Source organism: Strix aluco, chromosome 6, assembly GCF_031877795.1.
Source record: "Strix aluco isolate bStrAlu1 chromosome 6, bStrAlu1.hap1, whole genome shotgun sequence".
NCBI classification, from domain to species: domain Eukaryota; kingdom Metazoa; phylum Chordata; class Aves; order Strigiformes; family Strigidae; genus Strix; species Strix aluco.
In genome coordinates, this window is record NC_133936.1 from 39804661 (window position 1) to 39827231 (window position 22571).

The window sequence follows — 22571 nt, forward strand, 5'->3', positions numbered from 1 at the left end:
ACAATCATTTATCCTGCTGCCTTTTCCTAGTAGGTCTGTAAGCAGTTCTCCAGTATTACTATTTCCTAATAACAAAATAACAACCTTGACATCCTTTCTCCTCTTACTCTTCTGTGAAAACTCGAAGTTTTTATTCATAGGCTCAAATTAATCACACTTCAAACTAAACATCCACTCACAAAAAGTCTTTAAATAAGTTTCTTCTCTACATGACAGTCCTTGATGATGTTTCAAACGTTTTCGTATCTTTGGGGGTGATGGCAGCACAGACATACCAGAAACTATAGACCTGTTAAACAGGTGGCATACACAACTACAAGAGAGTAATGACGATTACAAGCATGGTACGTTTTTCACTATTTATAGCTATGTATTTACCATTTCACTCTACATACTTACACTGCTTTATTAAAGTAAAAACTCCTTATAAGAAGAACATGTACTGAAAGGCAACTTAAGCAAGCGTTTTGCTTTTCAGCACTGGGAACTATGTGACAACAACGCAACTGCAAATATTTTTAGTCTACTCTAAGTATTAAACCTTTTCTCTATTTTAGAGCTAAACCATGGCAGAAAAACCTCAAAGCTTAGTGATTTAAAAAAACCAAAACAAACTGACTTTCTGAGTGGGGAGAGGGGGAGGAACAGCTAGCCAAACAAAAATGATGTTTCTTTTCAACTCCAGTTTTAAGATCTAAAGCCAGACAAAACCAAGAATGTCTAAAAAGCCTTGTTCTGCAGCTCAGGGAATTTAATTATCTAAAGTTACTTCAGGAATGGACACGGCAAGGTGAGCTAGAGCTGCCAAGTATTACCTTTCCTAAGGCTTAGTAAGAGGGGCTTGTGCCAGGGAACAGCCCTGATAATTAATTAAATACATAAATCCACAGGTTTTTATCATTTTACAGTTAAATAAAGTAGTAATTAAAAGGTACGATTTCAAATATTTACCTCCAAATTACAGTAAAATACTGCTGAAACTTCACAGTTTGTTGTTTAACATGCATCCGTTACAGCTATGTCTCCTCCAGGAAATGTAATAATGAAATATTACTGCTCTTTAACTACACCAGTATCTAAAGCACACAAGTTAACTTGCTGTTGCGCAAACAAATACTGAGATGAAAGGTGAAGTGGACCAAGGGAGTCAGGGTTATTAGCAAGACACTGTCCCTTCATAAGTATCTTTAATATTTGGCAGCTGGCTGGAGACTTCATAGAACAAGCTACGAACGCCGTCTAGCTGATACAACCTGAAACCAAGCGAATGAACTGATTAACTTCCCACTAATAGCATTCATATTTTACCACTTATATGTCAAATGTTATTTCAAAAAGCAAACCAACTCCTTTTTCTGCTTAATTGGAAGCTTCCCTGCACAATAACTCTCCTTTACCGCCTCAGCACGGAAGTGCTGCGCAGAAGTTTCAGTATGAGTTATCCTTCTTCGAATCTCATACTGGTGCAAAATAATACATCAGTGATATTTTCTGTATCAAAACAGAAATTTGACTGAGGACAAAGAGCCTGCAGACCTCGCAGCCAAGGAGAGTTAGATTTTCACAACCCTTGGCTGGTAACTTTTGTGCCTTTGAAATCAAACGGAGCAGCTCACAAAATAATGCACTGGTTCTCATTAACAGTGAGGCCTAGTTATTTCTACAGCAGTGCTCAAGTCCCTTCCTGTGAATGTTTTAATTACCTTTTTTTTAAAAAAATGTTGGTTTTAAAGTCTCTTCATTGTAACAAGGAAAGCCAGGATAGAGTCCTTCTACATAGAACCGGGTCCAGTGGGACTACATTTAACATCCGTCCTGGCTAAATGTGTATCTAAGATCTCAGCCTTTTTTGTTTGGCACATACTTTTGATATGCAAAGGATAGCTTAGGTACTTCTCAAACACATTTATTTTAACCTCTTAATGCAAAATTACTGTGTCCATGCTGCCATCAGAAAGTATTTGCTCATACTAACAATACTGATTTTCACCCTTCTGTAGTAGGCTTTTTGTTAATATTCAGTTAAAATGAAACATTTCTCCTGATTCATCAGATGCCGCAACTGCTCTGATTCTGCTCTGTCCCAGGAGCACAAATGAAATATCAGCTGTGCTACTGACAGAGTGACAGGCAGTGAGTTGCAACCTGCCTTTACCCAAGCGAGATACAGAGCAGCAGACTTCGCTCCAATTCTGTATTTGTTATTCTGGGGACAATCTAGTCTGCATACCTACTTACTGTTCTATCAGATTCACTTAACAGGCTGCACATCACCTGAAATCAGTGATTTTACTAGGGCTTTTTGTTGGAAAAACCTACTTTCAGAAAGGGCAATTTATTATAAAACAGTAGAGACAACTCTCTCATGAAAAATTCTGGGAAATCCTGGGTGATTTCCAAGTGTCCTCTGTACACAAATTTATGACCATATTCTTAAGAGAGAACTGTGAACTGGCAAAAATACCAGAAGAGTTTAGCTACTGAGTACTGCAAGTAAAACGCATCCTTAGGCAGAGAGCAGTTTTGAAAATCTAAGCTCCCTTTCTTTATGCTTAAGTAGAAAATGAGACTTCTGGAAATGTTAGATTTAAGAACCTAAGTAGAAAATATCACTTTTAAAAATTTGCCTCTGCAGTTTTTGATTCAGTGCCAAATCAATTCATATTGCAAGAGGCAGGAAGCCTGCACTAGGTTACAAATTACAAATTAAACCAAATAAAACCTTTCTACTAGAAAATAAAACAAGCAGTCCCACGGAGTAAATCGTAATATGTTAATATGACCATTTGTTTAAATTTGTTCTTGGTTAGCTTCTTTAGGCACAAAAGTCTTTTATACTGAACAGCACAACTGGGTTTTTCCTCATTTATTAGTGGTGTCCCAAAAACTTGAACTCTGCATGAAAAAAAGTTAAATAGCATTCGGAGTTCCAGTGTTGCATATGTTCAGTTATAACACTATGGATGCTAAAGCAGAACTTGAGGATTTTCCTCATGGGCACATAACATATCTCATTTCACTGAATTTATGGTACTAAAACGCACGTGGAGTGCAAGCAAAGATCTGAGACCCTCCTGTAGTTAGCACCCAAAAAAAGCCTAAAAATAACCTATGAGCAGCCCAAAGTGAGAGTGGGTCAAGACTGCTATCCCTGCTGACTGCTGTGCCCTGTACCCGGGGACCCAGATTTGACCTGTCACTGTCCCACTATGTCCACACAGAGAAAGCATTTAATCTCTGGGTGTTCTTATAACAATGAGGACAATCCCAACCCTCCTTTAGAAATAAAAAGCAGTGGACTTAATAAAGGACTGGATGTTACAGTGGAGAAAAAAACCCCCACAAATTCACAGTGCAAGGGAGAACAATGCATGGACCTTGCAGATTACAGAGGCAGCAGCAGGGCTGTATCAGCAAATGGTTTCTGCTTTACCAAAAATGAGGAGCAAGAAAATTTTAATTCAGGCCCGCTAGCAGAAAGCCTAAAGAGGTGAGAAATCACTGGAGTTCCTTTTCATTACCTCAGACAAATTGGATTATTGACCTTATCTTCTTCTTCTCCCCTTCCCTCAACATCCCCAAGCATAAGCCCCCGGAGTATCCAGTGGCAATATTATGTGACCAGTCATCTCCTGAAGTAACAAAAAACTCTGATAAAGATGTTGCTATTCAGGGCATGTGCTGTGGAATATGAAATCTGGACCAAAAGAAGATAGTATGAGAAAGGAGGAAAATAAATCAAACCTGACACATGCTATTCTTCTGACACAAGGATGTAGCACGTGCAGGAGGGGGTGGGGGGGTACCCTGCTCACTAAAGTAGGGAGTGCATCATGCTTAATTCCCACATTAAGTGTTTTATTTATTTTCTGTCAGCGATGACAAATAAATAGAAAGGGCCTTCTCCTGATGCCCATGCAGATTACAAAAACGCTTCACCTAAATTATCAGTCTTTTCAGAGAAATGTGTTTGGCAGTATCAGATGAGCAGTGCCATGGGCTCCGTGACAGAGGTGCCGTGGACCAAAGCATCGCTTCCACCACGTGCACAAGGCAGCGCTTGTGCAGATCTGAAGGATGAATGGGAAATCCCTGGCTTGGTCTATCACGGGAAGGGGTGACTGCAGACATCAGAGGAAATGGATGCTCCAGCACATGAGGATGAGAGATCAGACACTGAGTTCATCTACTCCAGCATCACTCACAGCACAGATTAATTTTCTCTGTCCCTATATCTGTGTGACTGAACTACCATAACGTGGCAGGGAAGACAAGTGCTCCTCAGGAACAGATGAATAATGGCTGAAGAAAACTGTGACTCCACATGTTTAACGCAGCCAAAGCCATATGGCACAGCTTCTCGCAAAGCCTAGGTCCCTGGTGTAAGGAAAGCCACATTCTCGTCCCAGCATACATGCAAATTACAGCCTCTACTATGGACCACAGCTTTTTGTGTGATTTACATAGAATGCTGACAGGTTTTTTGGGAAGGGAGAGAGACTTTAGTTTTTGCCAATGCAAACAACTGGCCAGACCATGCTCTGGTTGTGTACAGATAAAGAGAAGAGTACGGCAGGATTCAGCTCCCAAAACATACTTAAACTGGCTTTGAGAGGTAAGGATTTACATGCCAGTTGCATTAGCTGATAAAGAATATCATCCTTTTGCACTCACTAGGGACAACCTCCCTTCCCTCCACCATTCTCCCTTAGGCTGCAAAACCAGACTACCCACAGGTCAGGGCTCATTCCAGAGCTGGGGCCAGCCCATCGCGCCCGGCTGCTGAGGAAGTGGCACTGCACTTTAAGAGATAGATACCAGTATGTTAAAAATACTCCTTAAAATCAAGGATGTGGAAATCCAAGCAAACTTTTCCTTCTGTTGTGGACAGTGAGGCAGCAGCATGTATTAAAAAACAAACCAAGTGGGGGGGGAAAAAAAGAAAATTCCCCCACAAAATTTGCCAATTGGTTTACTGAGAGTAGGCCACTGAGCTGCACATTAAAAGGAATGCCATTTCTATATGCTTGAAATCATCTGTATAGAGCAATACATCACATCTCCTCTGCTCAGATGGGAAAAGAGTCAGAGCTCTAAAAGGAACCAGCCCAAAGGAAAAAGCTACCAGTTATGCAATTCCTACCCCTGCACCCGCATACAGCTGTCTTGCCTGCACACAGATGAGATTTGGTTCTGTTCGCTTTGAATTTGCATGTCGTCTTCAACATGAAAAAGGCAGCTTGTTTGTATTTAAAAGATGCGCTAGCTATTCAGTATCTCAAAAAAATGCAGACCATTTAATTAAGTACCTAAATCTAAATTTAGCAGGTCTAATTTAGCTGCTCAAGTTCAAATACGTGGACTCTGATGCACCTACAACACATATGCTCAGATACACGCAAGTGCCAATGAAAACTTTTGGGGAGGTTGAAAGCTGGGGACTCAGTCTGTTACATTCTCTATTCTCTTTCCCTTTCCTAGTAATAGCATGTCAAATTGTTAATCAAGATTTTGGTACTCCAGCTAATGCTTTTCCCCCGTCATAATTGCTGTCTAAAATCATGACTACATCGTAAACGACACTGCAATGTTTTGCATTATACATTTATGTTAAGTTATTATCAATACAACTTATATACAGGGCATTAACTATGTAATATATATTTGTTATTCCTCTGTACAGAAATTCTATTGATTTCTTTCCCATCAAGAGCACACTACTTGACTGCAAACTACCAGGTTTACAAAGGGATTACCTAAAGTCTTTCTTACCCTACCTTAAAACCCCACTTTTCTTTTTGTATCTTAGCAGATATCTCATAGTCAGTGTGAGTCTCTCACCCCATTAAATATTAGCAGAGAAAGATAAAAAACCAAAATATCTTTCATTTTGTCCATAAAATATGAAGAACAAACACCCACTGAGGCTCCAACACAGGAATCTGCTTAACCTTAATAAGATTTAAGTGTGTATCTTAAGGTAAGCATATATTGTAGCACTTCAGGTGACTTACACATGCTTATAGCTCATAAAAGTTAAGCACAAGTTTACATGCTTTTTTGAATCAAAGGCTGTGCTAGGTAGACCTCTGCAAGACCAGAGAGTGTTGTCTTCTGGCACCATCTATACTTTTATCCTGTTGGAGGTAACTGTCACTCCCCTCCCCGAGGAGCAGCAGCAACGAAGTGAGTACCAGCCTCCTGGGCACCCTAGTTTGTCATATTAGCCAAAACTCCCCTGAAATTCCCTGTTTTGAACTTGAGGCCTCATCTTTCAGGCCTCACAGACCTGCTCAATCAGCATATCGCAAAGGTTTTGTCTGCCTCTTGAATTCTCAAATCCCTAAGCCTAGTAAGCTGTTTTGGTCTCCAAACAGTAGTAGTACTAATAGTAATAAATTATAGGAGAATGCAAGAATTGAAAGGCTGTAAAAATGGTATCTGGATGGTGAGGGGGAGCCAAGTGCTAGTCCGTGACAGCGGTTCAGGTGAGGTTCCCCTGATGGAGCTGTCACACAATGAGCAGCAAGCCCACCCTGGCATCAGGATCACTAGGTAGTGAGTGTCCCCTGTGGGGTTTGCTAATCCCAGGTTTGCCAGGCCACCGGCATCATGTCCAGCCACTTGCAAAGAAAGTGTGAGATCCCTGGGAACCTGGCTGGCATTGTCTGCCTGTGAGCGCCTCTAAGACCATCTAAGACTGACCTTAAAGGCTCAAAAGCCTTGCACATGCACACACACGAGCACACACACCCCCCTCATGCCAGAGGATGACTCTCACCATCTTGCCCCTGGCCAAAAACAGTAAAAAAGGCAATTTCCAGACTCTGTGCTGTTTTTAAGAACCAAAGGCTGGAAATCAATGTCAAGGAAGCACCATGATTGCCAGAAACACAGCATCACCGGAATTTGGGGAGTAGGAAGAGAACCAAACCAATGAAGCCCGTCTCACCCCTCCCCAGCCTCCTGCTACCCCATGAATGAAAAGGGAAGAGAGAAGAGTTGTCAGGTAATATCAACATCAGACGCCACAGGCAGTCATCAGATTTTCTTTCAGCTGCTTACCAGTGTGGCTCCTTTTATGTACCATTAGCACATTGGGCCCAATGCAAACCATGCCACAGACGTCACATTTCAGTTTACCATTCGGAAGCCGGATTCCTCCCTCGCTCGATAGCTCCTGGATCTTTCTGTTATCCGCCATCTCGTTACTCTCAGTGAGGGGCTCTTCCAGGCTGCTTCCTTCATCATGAGCCCTGATCTCATCCTCCTGACTCAGGGGCTTCCTGTCACATTCCTCATCACTTTGCATTTCTAGCTTTACTGAATTTGCTGAAATAAAAAAAAAAAAAAAATTAAAAGTGTGTATTTTCTATGTTCCAAATTGATATCATGACAAATTCCTAGTACTGTCAATATTAAAGCACAGCCCTGAAGCTCACACCAACATGAGGGCCTCGTGGTGGTGATGGCACCACAAGTTACAACTGCATATTTCTTCAGGGCCTTGTTTGTTTTTTTTTTTAAAAATCCTAATTTCTACCCCTACTTTACAGAATAGGAACTAAGGCACAGCATGATTCAGAGACCTACCAGAAGTTGCAGAGATGCAGCAGGCTTAAGAACTGACCTCCTGCTTCTCAGCTTGAAACACAGGAGCTCCCTTCCTTTCAAGGAGCCTGAGTTACAAGAGCAAAGGACATAGCCAGAGCTGCTTCCTTCAGGTCTCTCCTGCCTTGAGCTACTGCACCAACACATAATGTTTCCAAAGAGAGGATGCTGCACTGCCACAGCTCGTGGAAACACCCTTTGCAGGCAGGATTGTTCAAAACACAGGAACCTAGCGAAGCCAGGCTTGTGGACTGTGTTGGTAATCTCCAAATGCACGGGCAGGTTTCCTGACAGAGGGGAGACCAATCTCTGGAGGAGCCTCCAGTGCTTTTTTGCTACCATCTTCTGATTCACATAAATGGGGCACTGCCAAGGCAAACAGGTCTGAAGCAAGACCTATGCTGCTGGCTTATTTATATTTGCAAGTGAAATAAGTGCAGTTGAAGACCTTTCATATCTGCCTAGTTAGGCTGGTGGGCTCATCACTGATTTCTGTGATCCTCAGGTCACAGGATAAACCTCCTCTAACTATCAAGAGCTTGTGGGATCAGCAAATCTTTAAAGAAAATGAATGCATCACGCTTTTTCATGTAGGGGTGTCGGTGCAGGGGTGTTTTAATCACCAGACACCCCCATTTCAATGCCTCAATGCTTGGTCAAAACTGTTGAAAGGCCTGTCCCAGCGTCACACTCTCCAGCCACACTGCCAGCCAGAAGGCAAGCCCACGTGCCTGCTTCCCTAAGCCTTGATCCTGCTGAGAGGTTTAAAAAGAAGGTGATTCAGCCTTCATATCTAAGCAGTCTTTGACCTCTGTACTAAGGCCCTTGGCACGAGTGTCAGTGACAGCAGTGGACCTGGCTGATGTCTCCTAACCCTGGCCAGGTGTGCTCCAGAGCAGCCACAAAAGGGGCACCTCACTGGGAACCCAACAAGGGAGTTAGGAGTAAATGTGTCTGATTGCTGTGAGGCTTCAAACAGCCGGCCTGGAAATGTCAGAACAAACCCTACCACTTAGACTTCCTCCTTCATCATGCTTTCTCCTCCTTTCCCAGAATTTATAGTTAAAGAAAACCCAAGGTTCAGACACTGGCGTTGATGTTGCAACTCTAAATCACTGCTGTTACTTCTAGGCAAAGCATAACAGGCTAAAGGCACCAGAGACCAAACAACAGTAAGATGTTGCTTTTCAATCATAAAATTGTTGAAACGCATCTTCCACTATTCATCACGGCACTAATGGGAGCTAAGGAATGAAAGTACTATTACAGCAAAGCACATCCAGAGCAAGGACACAGCCAGATCAGATCACAGCAGGCTAATATCAGCACAGGCACTGTCATTGAAAAGGTCTATAACTACAAAATATTTGAGCTCTTCATTTATAGAAGGGAATTGATATTTTTGTTGCCACAGAGATGCATTTATTGTTTAAAAAAAGAAACAATGGCACAGACTGAGAGCTTGACCATGACCTGGCCCCAGCCAGTGCCCGGGGGCAGTGCTTGGCTGTGCTGGCCTGGGCGCAGGATGGCCGTCCCCACCTACACCCAGCGTGGTGGAAGAGCACAGCCCCCCGGGGACAGCTCTCTGCTCCACAGTGCTAATCCTGGTACCAACAGCACGCACAGGGAAACGTGTGGATGAAAGCAACCTCTTGCTGGCCAGACCCTAAACTTCTACGTAATTGCAAATCACCTCCCCCTAAGGTCAAGATATAGTTGTTTTCTTAATAGCTTTTTTTGCAAGGCCACCACCACCTCAACAAAGGGAGGAAGAAAGGCAGAAACAGGTCAACAGGAGACTGTTTGCACAGCAAGAGCAAGGCAGCCTGCCCCACCACGGCAGCAAGAGAAGCAATCGGAAGCCATCCAATGCTTGTGTGGAGCCCAAGGTATGGGGGCTGGCACAACCATCACCAGCCTCGTGACCAGAAGGATGCACCCTCAGTGGAGGGGCTGGAAGAGCGGGAGCTTTGCCAGCTCCACGGGCTGGCAGGGAGGAAGCTGAGGTTCTACTCCCACCTCCCCGTGGAAAGCACGCGTTGGTGATTTATGGACAGCCCACTTTCAGAGCTAAGGAATGGCAGTTCCCTCTAATAATAGCAGCCTTTTGGGGTATTCAGCAAGTCTGAGAATGAAGCCCGAATAAACAGTTTGCTGTCTTCAGGAGCAGGATTTAATACACTTGGCCACACAAGTAGCTAGGGTAGAGCCAGAAATAGTGCCCTGCACTCCTCACCTAAAACCCCAGCCGCTGCCACGAGCCTGCACACTCTCCACGCACAGTAATGCACAAAATAACCAAAAAAACCTCATACCAATTGCGTATATTTATACGTACTCACAAGAGAGATAGAAAGCCTTGTATCTTACCTATGGAAGTTTTTGTCTCTATTTCTCTGACATGGAATAATAAACACTTGACTGTAATAAGTGCTGAACACCACGAGTTCCCACTCACGTCTGTGGACCTCTGCCTGCTCAGCACGTATGAAAGCAACGCTGCAAGAGCTTACAAACTGGAAGATCACTTACTTTATCTTGCCCTAGCGTTTCTTTCTGCTAAATGATGGCTTTCATCCAACAGGATAAACAGCACAACAAAACGGAGCGAGCCGTTTGCTGAAATGCAACCTCCCCAAACACACAGTGCTCCACAACTCCTGCAAACGTAGCTCACAAAGCCCAAGTAATTCACATTGCATCTCTCATAACATGCCAGCTATTCTGCAAAGTTGTGCAGGCTGTTCACTCTTCTTCCCTCACCTTCACACACACACACAGAGCACCGTCACTGACATTTTCAGAAACCTTCCGCTAGCTCTTGTTGCTGCGGGAAGGTTTCCTTCAGCTGGGACTAGTCGCAGGTCTCCAAGGAGGGGTGCACTGGTGCAGCAGGGATCTCCTCAGCTCATTGCGAGGGCTTTGCTAATCAGGTCATCTCCGCTGCCTTACATCATACTGGTGTGTATATTAGGCTTGAGTGGTAGCCTGCATACAAACAGGCGCTTAAATTGCATATAGTTTGTTTTCTCTGTTCTCAGTCAGTCTTTGAAACTACAATCATTTTGTATCACTGTCTTTGTTTTCACCTACAGCCACAAACTCAGAGAGCATAATGAACTCCGCTGCAAAGAAAAAAGGGATTCAAGGGATGTTTATGGCTATTCTGCATCGTACACAAGTCTCCACATCAAATTTTACCCTGGGTTCCCTTGCCTTTCTTGTTCACACGCTTGCTAAAAGTGGCAGGCTTTCTCATTCCTTGGCAAAGCAAAGCATAAATAAGTAAATGGAAAAAATTTTTAAAGTTTTTGGCACTTTTCCTAAAAATTACAGCAAAAGAGATAGCAGGGATAAACTGTAATCCAGCTCACTGCAAAAGCATGAAGTCAAACCATTTCCCTCCAGTTAATACAAGTTCCTTCCACCTTTTCCCAGTCCAGCACAACACCTCATGGAGAAAAAAGAAAAGAAAAAAAAAAAAAGAAAAAAAGAAAGTCAAGCACCCGCAAAAGCTTCTACCTATGAACACAAAGCTAATGGCATATAATCACCAGACCACATAGCAATGGGTTTTTTTCTTCTTTTTTTCCCCTCTTTTTTTTTTTTTTTTCAGAGCACCATCCAGCTGATCCTGAATCACACTTTATCCTGAGTGGCCAAGTTGAATACAATTATTGCTAATGTCTCATAAGTGCTAATTAAACTGTAATTCCCTGTTAAACAGCATTTTGGCAAGTTTTCAGTACCAAAATATTTCCTTCACCCACAAATTAGTGTAGCTACAAACCAGAAGTTGGAAGATCCACCTAAGAAAAATATTCCTACTATTTCATCCTCTGTCATGGAGATTTGTTCCCCTCAAAAGTGAGATCTGGGAGGAAAAAAAAAACCCTCCTGTCTTGTTGAGACATTTGATCCCCAGGTGGGATGTAAATTAAAGCACTGGCCATCTTGTCCTTCAGCGAGCAAGCTCGAGTGCAATTCCCACCACAGAACAAAAAATCCTTCTGCCCAACACAACAGGGAACAAGCAGCAGGACTGTGCCCCTCTGTCTCCTCCACTGTCTGCTGTCCTAGGTCGTTGCTTATTTTATCTGTGGCCGTGGAAAACCAGGCTGGCCACTGTCACCAAGGGTTTGTGGTCTCCGGCTAGAGGTTAGCCTTTCCTGGCAGCAGCTGCACACCACCAGCCTCTTCCTGCTGCCCCCGGAGCAGCAGAAAAAGCAAGCCTGACTCCTCAAGCCCTCCCGTGCCTCTTCCCCCATCCCTCTTCTCGCGCCAGCAGGAAACAAAGCTTTGGCCCAGCTTCAGATACTCATCCTTGAGGAGGCAAAATTCAAATCTGCCGCCCCCGAAGAGCCTTGGGGTGGCTCTGTGGGCAAGCACAGCGAAGGACACTTGCAGCTAATGCAGACACAATGCGTTCTCTAACCAAACTTGTCTGATAGCCGGGGGCAGGTGGCACATTAGCTCTCCCGGGGTCTGCTGCAGATTCCCTGTCCAGAACACAATATAACGCAATAGTCAAAGCCTGGATAATGTGTCTTGTCTTTACCCCAGAACACAAAGAAATTAAGAAATTGTTACTTCCCTCTGGAAAATGAGACCGAGCTCTAACTACCACAACACAGTGACAGGCAGCTACAGCACAACCTTCCGCGTATCATCTTGTCAATGGTCAGTGACACCACCTATTTTAATCATGAACTTCTCCTAGGCAGTGGATTAGTAACATTGCTAATTGGCAGCTAAAGACAAATAGAAAATGACCCAGCTTCTCGCATGTTTTAAACCTGGGTACCTAGTTCTTACACATTGCAAGACTCAGATGTGGAGTGTTTCTGTACTATTAAATGCCCTGTTTCTATACAATTAAAAGCCCTCAGTAATGGTGAGTGGAATACAGTTAATATGGGATGGCAAACTGCTAAGTGTTTTGTAAAGCAAAAATTAAGCAGGGAGAGAGGGAGAACTCTTCTGTCTTGACAGATTTTGAAAATTCAAGGTAAGGAATGCCAAAAGCTGGAAACAATGAGCCCTGACTCTTTGTTCAGTCTAAGAGCACTCTGGTAGCAAAAAGCGTCCTTAAAGAGAGTGTTTACACCACTCCAGAAGTGTAGTGAGACTTTAATGCATGTTTAAACATACTTTCCTCCTGGAACAGTATAAAGGGGTCTTAGTGAAAAGAAAACTTCATCTTTGAGTTTCTTATTGCTGGTAGAAGTTGGCTCTTAATTAACGAGGCTTTTCAAGCCCCATTTTAGCTTAATTGTGAGCTATCAAATGTGTAAACAGGGGACCACCAAGACAAATCTTCCCTTTTGAAAAAGGCACCCATACAAAGGGTGAGAATGCCAGCTGAACAGCGGCAGAACCAGGCAAGGAATCTGCTCTGTTTTTGCCTCATAGCCACAAAGTACTTGGCAAACAGGTTGACACTAAAAAGCAAATTAGCTAGAAATTATATTCAGTTCCTGAGAAAGGAACAGGCCTCCCCTTCTCCTTGTGCTGTGCTGGTGCAAAGCAGGTATCGCTGCAAAGCTACGTAAGCGTGATGCTGAGGAATAAGGAGAGTCAGGTCTGCTCAAGGCACTGGCAGCGCATCTGCTGCTTCGGGTTAGATAACCGTGATCTCCGGGAGAAAAGAAGACGTCTCGAACGACACCTGTGGGCAATGCTGCCCTAACGACACTGTAATGGAAAATGTTTCAGTTGGGGGTTAGAAAGGTGTATTTCAAGGGAGTCAGTTCTGCTTTCACAGTAGATTGAGGCTTTCTGGAGGCTTAGAGAGAAGTGAAGCTGTATCTGGATGGAACAAATGAGGGTGAATGTCACCTGCAAAGAACGGGGAATTACCCAGCTCCTTTCTCAAGTCAAGCAACAAAAGCCCAAGCAGGGCCTCTTACGTTACACATGGACATCCCCGATGCTGGGTGTCAAATTTGTTTATCACAAGCTGCCAAAGATTTAGCTTTTTGGCCACTGAATAAGTGGGAATCTTAGATGGTGACACCATGTTGTCACGGTGACCTCAGCAGGCTTATGTCCATTTGTAACTGTTAAATCAAACCAAATATTTCGTAACTAATATAAAGGAGGGAAAGGAAAGATTTTAGAAGCTTTGTGCAGAGTCCTTTTCTGCATGCTACAAACGGGATTCTTCAAGCCCACATGGAGGTAGTTAATACGCCAGAAATTCAGTGAGAAATGATCAGCTTATTTAGGCATCCTTAGAAATTTTTAGTTTTCACATTGAAGAATCTCAGTTTAAGCCTGTTACCTCTGAAGTCAATTTAAACTCTCACTAAATGCAACAGAATACTTATTTCATATCTTCCGGAGGTGGTGTGTGCAGTAAGTGTAGACTAACAGGTCTGTTACACCCAAGTTTAGTTTAAATTAGGATGTGATTGCATAGCTAAGCCAAGCTTCAGTCAGGTTTTAGCTGACACAAACTGTGGTTGCCATCCTCTCCTTCCCCACCCCTTCCATCTTTTATACTGGCACCAGCGCTCATGGAACTGGATGGTAAGCCAATCTGGTTGAAAACTAACCTTCCTGAGAAAAAACAACCATTTTCAGCTGGATCTGGCATACTGTGCCATCGCAAGAACCAGCTTTGGCTGATGTGGAGCAGCACCCTAGATGTCACTGCAAGCTTTCAGTAGCAATGGTTTTAAAACACCAGACAGCTTCTCCCAACCCAGCTGTCCACGGTCAGACACAAGGAATGAAGACTGCAGCAGTGAAACCTGTGGAACAACTTTTATGCTCAAACAGCTATGCAAGCTTATACAAATATTAAACTGAAAAGACCACAGTTACAGTTGGACAGGCTCCGATCTAAACACACGGCATCCCAGCAAGTGCAGCATTAAGACCTGAAATTTATTTTCTATCACAGGACCAAATTCTGATGGTTCCAATGATTTTTGAGTTGCATTCAGTGAGAACCCTGCTGAAGTCCAAAGACTGAGACACTGAGTAAAGAGTACTTTGGTATAAGTAAGGATGGCAGTATCTAGACCAGAATTTGCCCCAGATGCCCAGCCTTTAGACATGACTGTTTGCTCACCACAAGTCACCCATGCTGCATACCTCCATCTGGCAAGAGTCAGAACTCCTAACTGAATATATATGATTGCTCAGTGTCGCAAGATTCCTCTCCAGAAGGACCTCAGGCCAAATTTCACCCACAAATGCATCTATGCAACTTGTACTTACACAAGTGAGAGTCTTGTATTCATATCCCAGGGTAGTACTCCTGATGACCCATCCTCCCCCTCCTTTTTTGACTATACTTACAAAGTAATTACAGTGCAACAAGTATTGTGCTTAACATTATACAAGGTTTCTGCTGATTCCCTATAGGTGCAAGGAAGAGCTTCCTCACCCCCATGCCCCCCTATCTACTTGCAATGTCAGAACCTGGCTCCTGCAAAAGGCGAATGGAATGCAGTGGTGCTCGGCTCCTAGCCGCTGTCCCCTCTATTGATGCTCAAGCTAGGCCAGTTATCAGGCTTGGACTCATGGATTTTTCCCTACAGTCAAATTAGGAGCAATTGTGGGATACCTGTTTATTCGTTCTACTTTCTGGGCTCTTTTGATGGGGTGAGAGGGAGTAGGATTTTTCTTTTTCCTCTCCTTTTTCTGTGGCATGAAACATGCTTTACTGAGCAAATGTCGAGCAAACTTTCTGCCTTTATGCTACACCTGGTCAGCACTTGCGCTCCCCTGCCCTCTCCTGCCACATACTGTAACCACTAAGACTTTCTGCCTTTGTCTTAATGACTTTACGCTCGTTACAGACGGGCAGGTGATGTTGAGGGAGCTGTGGTGCATGGCAGGTGTTCGCCAGGGCCCCTTTTCATTGTAAACTTTTATTTCACAGTTACTGTGAGCTGCAGGAGGCAGGGTTCGGTGACGTGGGTGGTCTTTCACAGCCCTTTCCCTTGCCGATCTAAAGCAAGTCTCTTACTGTCTGCAACATGTACATTAAATACTGTCAGTCTCCTCTCCTACCACAGCTCTTTTTTACTTCAGTGGAGTTATTTCTGATGCACACTGGAAAGCAGAGAGAGGAAGAAAAATAAAATCGGGCTCAGTCCTGTAGTGAAACACTCTGTCTCTCAAAACATTAAACCATGAACACCTTTTTATTTTTAAGATCAATTCTAATTCTAATAAGGGAGCAGAACAACATACTCATTGAGCAATGACACAACATTCACCTCTAAGTGGATTTTCTAAGAGGCTGCTGAGAGCTCTATATGGTACCCAAAACTAGAAATCTGTAATGGAAAATGCTGACAAACTACAGCTATATATGGATCATCTCTTATAAACAAAAATAAAGTGATTTATAAAACATCCATTTAAAGTGACCAAAACCTCATTGCTCACTCATTGTCATCTCTGCTTCTTAAAAAGTGCATGACTTCCTAAAATGCTTTCCAAAGTGCGCAAAGAGTAGTAATTAGAACAGTAATGATTATTTCATTTATAAGGAACTTTCCATTAGGGATCTGCACTATATTTGAAAATACACCTGAAAAAGTTGTTTGAAGCCAGTGGAGTGACTTCTCTGGGTCCGGACCAGGTACTTTGCTTCATTTTCTGGCATTTTTACCACTAGAGACATTATTTTAAATACGTGAAAAGCTTTCACCACAAAGTTACACCTTTGGATCATTCACAGCTTTCAAGAAAAGATGTATTTATTTTTAATTATATAAACTCTAAATCATCTTAATGCAACCTGATCTAGCCATGTCCTCCTCCTCTAAAGGAGGCACCTCCCCTGACTCATCAACCCATGGAAAATTATAGGATAAGCACCTGCCACAAAAATATTTTCTGTCTTTGTCACTACATTGTAAAAAGGAGATTAACAACAAAATCTGTTTCATTTATTTGAGTCAAAGCCTTGTCTGCAACCTTGTAGGCAGGTGGCTGATGCAAAGCAATGGGCAGATCCCTGGATCGCTGCAAACGTCTAAGCCTAGGGACTTCTCACCATGCACTTCACAGTCCTTGGTGTGTTGGACTCCACCATGATTACAAGAAAAAAACGGAAAGCAGTTTTGCCTAACCACAGACTGCATATCGTTGAAGGAAAACTCTTAAAAGCCAGTGTCTTCGTAAATGCTGAGTTCTGTCAGCACGGTGCTGCTTTGAGACATGTATTTTTACTTGAGACAGTTGAAAAAGTATATTCCCCTCACTTTTTTTTTTCTTTACTGATTTCAGATAGCCAGTGGGGACAGAGATTTGGGGATCTGGGATCTAGAGAGACCTGCTCACAGTTCAGAGACCCCAGTAGTATTGAATTCAGCACATTAAGGCAGGATTTAGAGCTCAAAAATCTACCTACATCTAAAGATTCACATGAAAGTGCTGCTCTGAGAACCAGACATTGATGGTGTGTTATAAGGATGGCAGAATCTGGTTTAGTCCTTTAACTTCTCCAATTTAAAGGCCAGAACAGTCTATAACCATTTTCTACTTTCAGAAGTTACTTCAAGAATTTAAATCTGTTTAAACCCCAAATTTAATATACTAAAAATGGGGAGGGAGGGTATCTCTGTTGCTTCCTTCCCACAATTTAAAACACACCAGCTATTAAAACAGCAAGATATTTAAATGACTATTCATTCTGATTTTTTTTTTAAAGCAGTGCTAGGCTTTCACCTGTATCATTATTATGTAGGCAGTGACAGATGGCAATGGAAAAATATAAAATAACTCTTGGAGTATTAACTTTTTTTCAGTACCGTATGTGTCAGATTCTTTAGCATAAATAAATGGCATTACACAGTCTCATTAAATCTATACATCTGTGTAGTAACTTGCAATTTATGGATATTTTCTGACACAATGTTCAAACCAACAGGTTTAGCTCACATGTTTCTTTTCTCACCATGCCATCTCCAAGTCACCAGAAAAGCAAACAAAAGCAAAACCCTACAGTAAATATTCCTGAAAAATTCTATGATAAGATTTGCTATTCATCATCTACACATATTTAAGGGAAAGAGAAGGGAAGAGGGTGGTGGGATCATGGAAGAAAGGGGCTGGAGGGAGTTGGCAAGTCAAACAGATAATTAGGCACCTAAAAATTTACATATCTAACAAGTAAGGAATGATTCCTCAAGTTAGATTAAAACAATAAGAATGCGGGGGCACATGCACATTTTCTTGTATCAACCACTTAAACACCGAAAGCACCCCCCACATTTTCACTGCAGTACCCAAGAGCACTGAGCGGATGCCCCCATCGACAGCTCAGACAAGAAAGGACTGGGGATTGCAGGACCAAACCCCAAGCTGAAACATTTCAGCGTGCCGAGGAGGTCATACGATGCACCATCACCAAACAAGTTAAAAGATGCTGCAAGTGGTTTTGAGTACTACTTGGTATTATTCTGGAAGAGTCAAGAAGTTGGAGACGTAACAGATTCATAGACTGAAGCATCTGATACTTCCTCAGGAGATACACGCAGCCCTCTCTCGAACACGTCTCAAACTCAGCTACTCCTTGGAAACCGCACATTCAACCACCACGTACAGCCATGCACACAGCTTCTCTGATGGACAGCAGAACTATTTCATTTGTTTGTCCTCAGCTAGCTGTAAAGCAGTGTGTGTCCTTTGTTTTATTAAGGGGCTGAGGCTGGGCAGCATCAAGGAAGGTCCTTGTTTGCCTTGTTCTGGCTTCTTCAGCCCGGGTTACACAGGGAGAGCAGGGACACTGCTCCTCCTGGGAGCACTCCCAGGCCCATCTTCATTCATCCTTGAGCAGGAACAGGGCAGCTGTGGAGACCTTGCAGCTGCTACAGCCTGTCCCAGTTAGAGTCTCTTCGAGAGCAACAAGTTGTCTTTGGGAGCCCTCCCTTTAACACAACAGCCCGCTGGTCCAGGCTGGTGGAAGGGGATGCAGCACCACTCACTATTACTAAACATTCATTAAAGATAAAAATCCATAAACATAGCTGCAAAGAACAAGCACCCACCAGAGAGGAGTACAGCAGCCCTGCAACTACATTCCCGATTGCTGTGTTTCAAGAGGTACCTCCTTTTCCAAGTGCCGTGAGAGTACCTCTGGAGATGTTCTCCAAAGAGCTCCAACGGGTCTGGAGAGCTGTTAATACCTCCAAAATATCACAGAGTATCAAGAAACACTCCTGCCTGAACATCAAGTCACATCTTACAGACAAACTCAGACCTCATGTACGTGACACATTCCCATTGGAAAGCTTAAATTTGGCATTAGCAGCAACTTCTGCACATCACCCTTTTGTCTCCTTGGGTAAAGGATCTGTTGGGAGCTATTTACGTACTGGCTCTTTTCCTCTAGGAGGAGCTGGTATCTCTGCCTAAAATTAAGATTGCTTGACACTTCCTACGATGAGGCCCTGTTTTTTACTTGCTTATCACTTTGCCAAAAACAATTTAGGCTGAAATTTATAGGCAATATTTTAAATTTTTTATGTGAAACTGCAAATCAAAACAGTTCAACTGGCTCTGACAAAGAGGTCGGAGAAACCACCACCACTGGTTCTTAGAGTTCAAGTAAGGTGATCCATGACTGGCCAAACTAACGAAGCCTGCTTTTCTACAGATTTGTACCCACGGTCTCTTTCAAGCCCTCTTTCCTTGCAGTAATCCTAATTGGGGTACCTGCTGCCAAACAGAACAAGTAACATCTGAGTTCCACTTGCCTTCCCCCTCACTAACGAAGGCCAGCAATCCCAAGAGATCCTCTGACCATGCCCCAAATTTCATCTCATGGGTACACTTCTACTGTGTCAGTTCAAGAAAAGTGAGATCCAGAGACATGAAACATCACTGACATGCCTTACTTTGTTTTTGGGGATGGGTCATATGCATTTAAAAATCATTACTCACTGCAATGAAAAGAAGAAAGAAAAAAAAAAAAGGAAATAATTTGGCATCCTAAGAGCCTCACTAAAGCTCTTTAAAGTGCATAATTCCATCACCGTACTGTACATAGCACACAATCTCTGAGGGGTAATTATCCATGGATTGGAAGCCAGTGTGAATATACACACAGTCAGTCAATATGATGTTGTGCTTGCTGCTGCTGCTGCTTCTCTTTTTTTTTTTTCTTTTTTTCTTTTTTTTTTTTTTTTTAAATCAATTTTAATTGTTGTAGATCTATTTCTGCTAATAAAAGAGAGTGAACTGATTCTGGTCGGATAGATTTCTGGATACGGAAAATGAGTGAGCAAAACATGTGAGAGTACTTACTGTATTACCAGAAATATTTATAAATGGCTCTTCCCTCCCTCAGCTGGCAGAATATCAAAGCACTGAGGAAGCAGCACGGATGGCTTCTGAAGGGATGGAGAAAGCAAAAGTCCACTCCTTCCCCATCAACCTGGGAAGGCAATGCCACAGAGCTCTGGCAGAAGCCCAGACTAGAACTGCTCTAACAGCAACATCTCCCCTCTTGTCAAAGGGCTAACGCTATTCTGAGTGCAAACTGTATTAAGAAAGGATCACAAATGAGCCTCTACAGGGAATAATGTGTCTACTGGGTTATGACAACATATGGAGACCCAAGGTTTTTTGTAATTCAGATGTGATTCCTGGGACTGTCGGCCATTCCATCTGATGACAATCTCTGAAGGCTTGATGCCTACATACATCAAGACCAACCTAGACTCTTTGGGCTTGACAGTAGTGCAGCTGTCCCTATAAAACACAGCACTATCACAGTGTATTAGGTGTATTTATATCAGCAAAATAAAAACGTGGAGACAAGCACATTTTCAAGAGGCACATAGAGAATCAGCCGTATCCCTGCGTGAGAACTTGGCTGAGAAAGAAAGGACTCTGCACTACGAGCTCCTGCAAGAGGGTTTCTGCAGAGGTACACACACACAGAGTGCTATAACTGGGATGCAGATTCCTGTGCTTTTGCATAACTCATACCTGTACACAGACTAATGAGGCTTTCTAGAATTGGATTAACCAAATACACACTCTGAACTCTGATCATGGTTTGCTTCCACGTATCCCACTTGTGTTAATGCAAAGGCAGACAGGCCAGTCGTGGTCTGCAGATTTACCTGGGAGGAGACAAGCACCCCGTTGGGCTGCTGTGCTCCCAGCTGTCCCCATGCACACCCAGGGGCTGGCAGTGATGCCCAGGCTGCAGAATTGTCCCGAGCCTGCTGTTTGTTCTCGTCGGTGGAGAACTACAACAAGGTGCACCAATTCCCAAGTTAGCTTGTGCATGTGAAAACGCCTGGGGGTCCTGATTCAGTGCAATACTTAAGCAATCACTGGTCTTTAACATTAAAGTCAACAGGACTTCGGTACATACATCGGTAATTACATGAATTCATCACTGGGCTGAGCAAGCATGTTCCAGCTCACAAAAGCAATGAAAGGACAACGTGCAGGAAGAACGAAAAGCCTTCAGGAAAGGATTAGTAGTGTCACAAGTTAAACATCTCCTCCCTGATGACATACAGGATTGGGTCAACTGTGCAGACAAGCGAGAATGCTGTAGCATTAAGTTAGAAATGGTAATAGCCTGCTTAAACTACTGCCTGTAGTAGCATTTCAGATAACAAACACAGAATACTAATGTACAATAAGCAATAGTTTAATAGCTCTCCTGTATAGAGGAGGTAGAGATTTTTCAATGTTTAACTGCACGTCGTTTCTATTCCAGATCTCCTATTTGGCTGTTTTAACTTACCTAGCGGATTTGAGTATAAGAAATAACAATAAACTTCTCTCTGTAATCAACCTCTGAAACCCTGCAACTCTTGCTTTACGGTTCTAAAAATCATAACCTAGGAGGGCTATAACCTAATAGCGATATACTGTCATTAACAGTCTACTGAATTACAACAAATAATGTAGAAGGACCTGAGCAACAACTCCGCCCCACTATTTTAAAAATAGCTAACAGAGGTTTGGTGACAGTATGAACACATTTCAGTTTTATAGTACTAAGTAACCTACCACTGCTTATGACCAATCTTGCTTTTTTTTTTTTTAAAAAAAAAAGCATTCTTTAAAAAATTGTCTTAATCCACACTAAATATACAAGTTCCTCAGATGATTATGTCTTCTCATAAGTACAGGAAATATCAAGAATTTACAGTAGGTCATTCGAGTACCCTTGCTCACAGCAAGCAGAAAGTAGTTCAGCACCTACTGAAATAATTGCCAAGCAAGGAAAAGATAAAGATATAAAACAAATTTATTGGCTGTCTAGCGGACTTTACATTCAATTTTCTCTTGTCACATTCTCATCAGGTGTATGTACCCGCACAATTCCAGTTGCAAAGGTTATCATCAGAACTGTGTCAGATTCAACTACCCTGGTGCCAAATTTGATCTGAGGGGTTCAGGGAGGCAGTGTGCATACTCCCAGGTAGGACATATAATTTTATATATCACATGCAATGCTTCATTTATCTGCTTTCGTATGCATTGCGGATCCATTGATTTCCTTTAATGTTCCCAAACATTCATAACCACCATTATTCATGCATATATGCTAAACAGTCTTTGCAGAAAGTGACTTGTTCATATAAGCAATGCCTCGTTACTACTCTGTTGTCAAGTTTCTGGCCTGGGGCTTTGGGATCATTGGCTTCCTTAAAGACATCATCAACAGGGGATTCTCACTCTAGGGTAAGAATAAAGCATCTACCATGAGGCAGAGCCTGAGATGCTTAAAGCTTGATTTATTTTAGGCAGCTGCACCCCGCACACATGGAGGTGGAATATTCCAGTCTCCAACTTTCAGTTCTGGTGGGAGACATAAGGAAAATAGAGTTTTTTTGCAGTGACTACTGAAAACAAAAAGAAAGAAATAATCATATGGGTCAAACAAACAGAAACATTTCATTTACTATGAAAATAATTTGAGCTGACTCGAGACGTTTATTTGAGCAAAAATAAAACAT

At 42.7% G+C, this 22571-nt stretch overlaps 1 protein-coding gene across 6 annotated transcripts in view; it reads right to left on the bottom strand.

Moving 5' to 3' along the window:
• Positions 1-22571, bottom strand: part of IKZF2 (IKAROS family zinc finger 2) — a 120330-nt gene that overhangs the window by 50688 nt on the left and 47071 nt on the right. For 4 of the 6 annotated variants that reach the window (XM_074829737.1, XM_074829740.1, XM_074829736.1 and 1 more), the window contains one exon: positions 7066-7332. The exons of 1 other annotated variant lie outside the window; for it this stretch is intronic. In XM_074829737.1, the coding sequence (XP_074685838.1) occupies positions 7066-7332 (267 nt within the window). The remainder of the gene's footprint in view (positions 1-7065; positions 7333-22571) is intronic. One more of the 6 variants, XM_074829739.1, reaches the window with a different exon arrangement.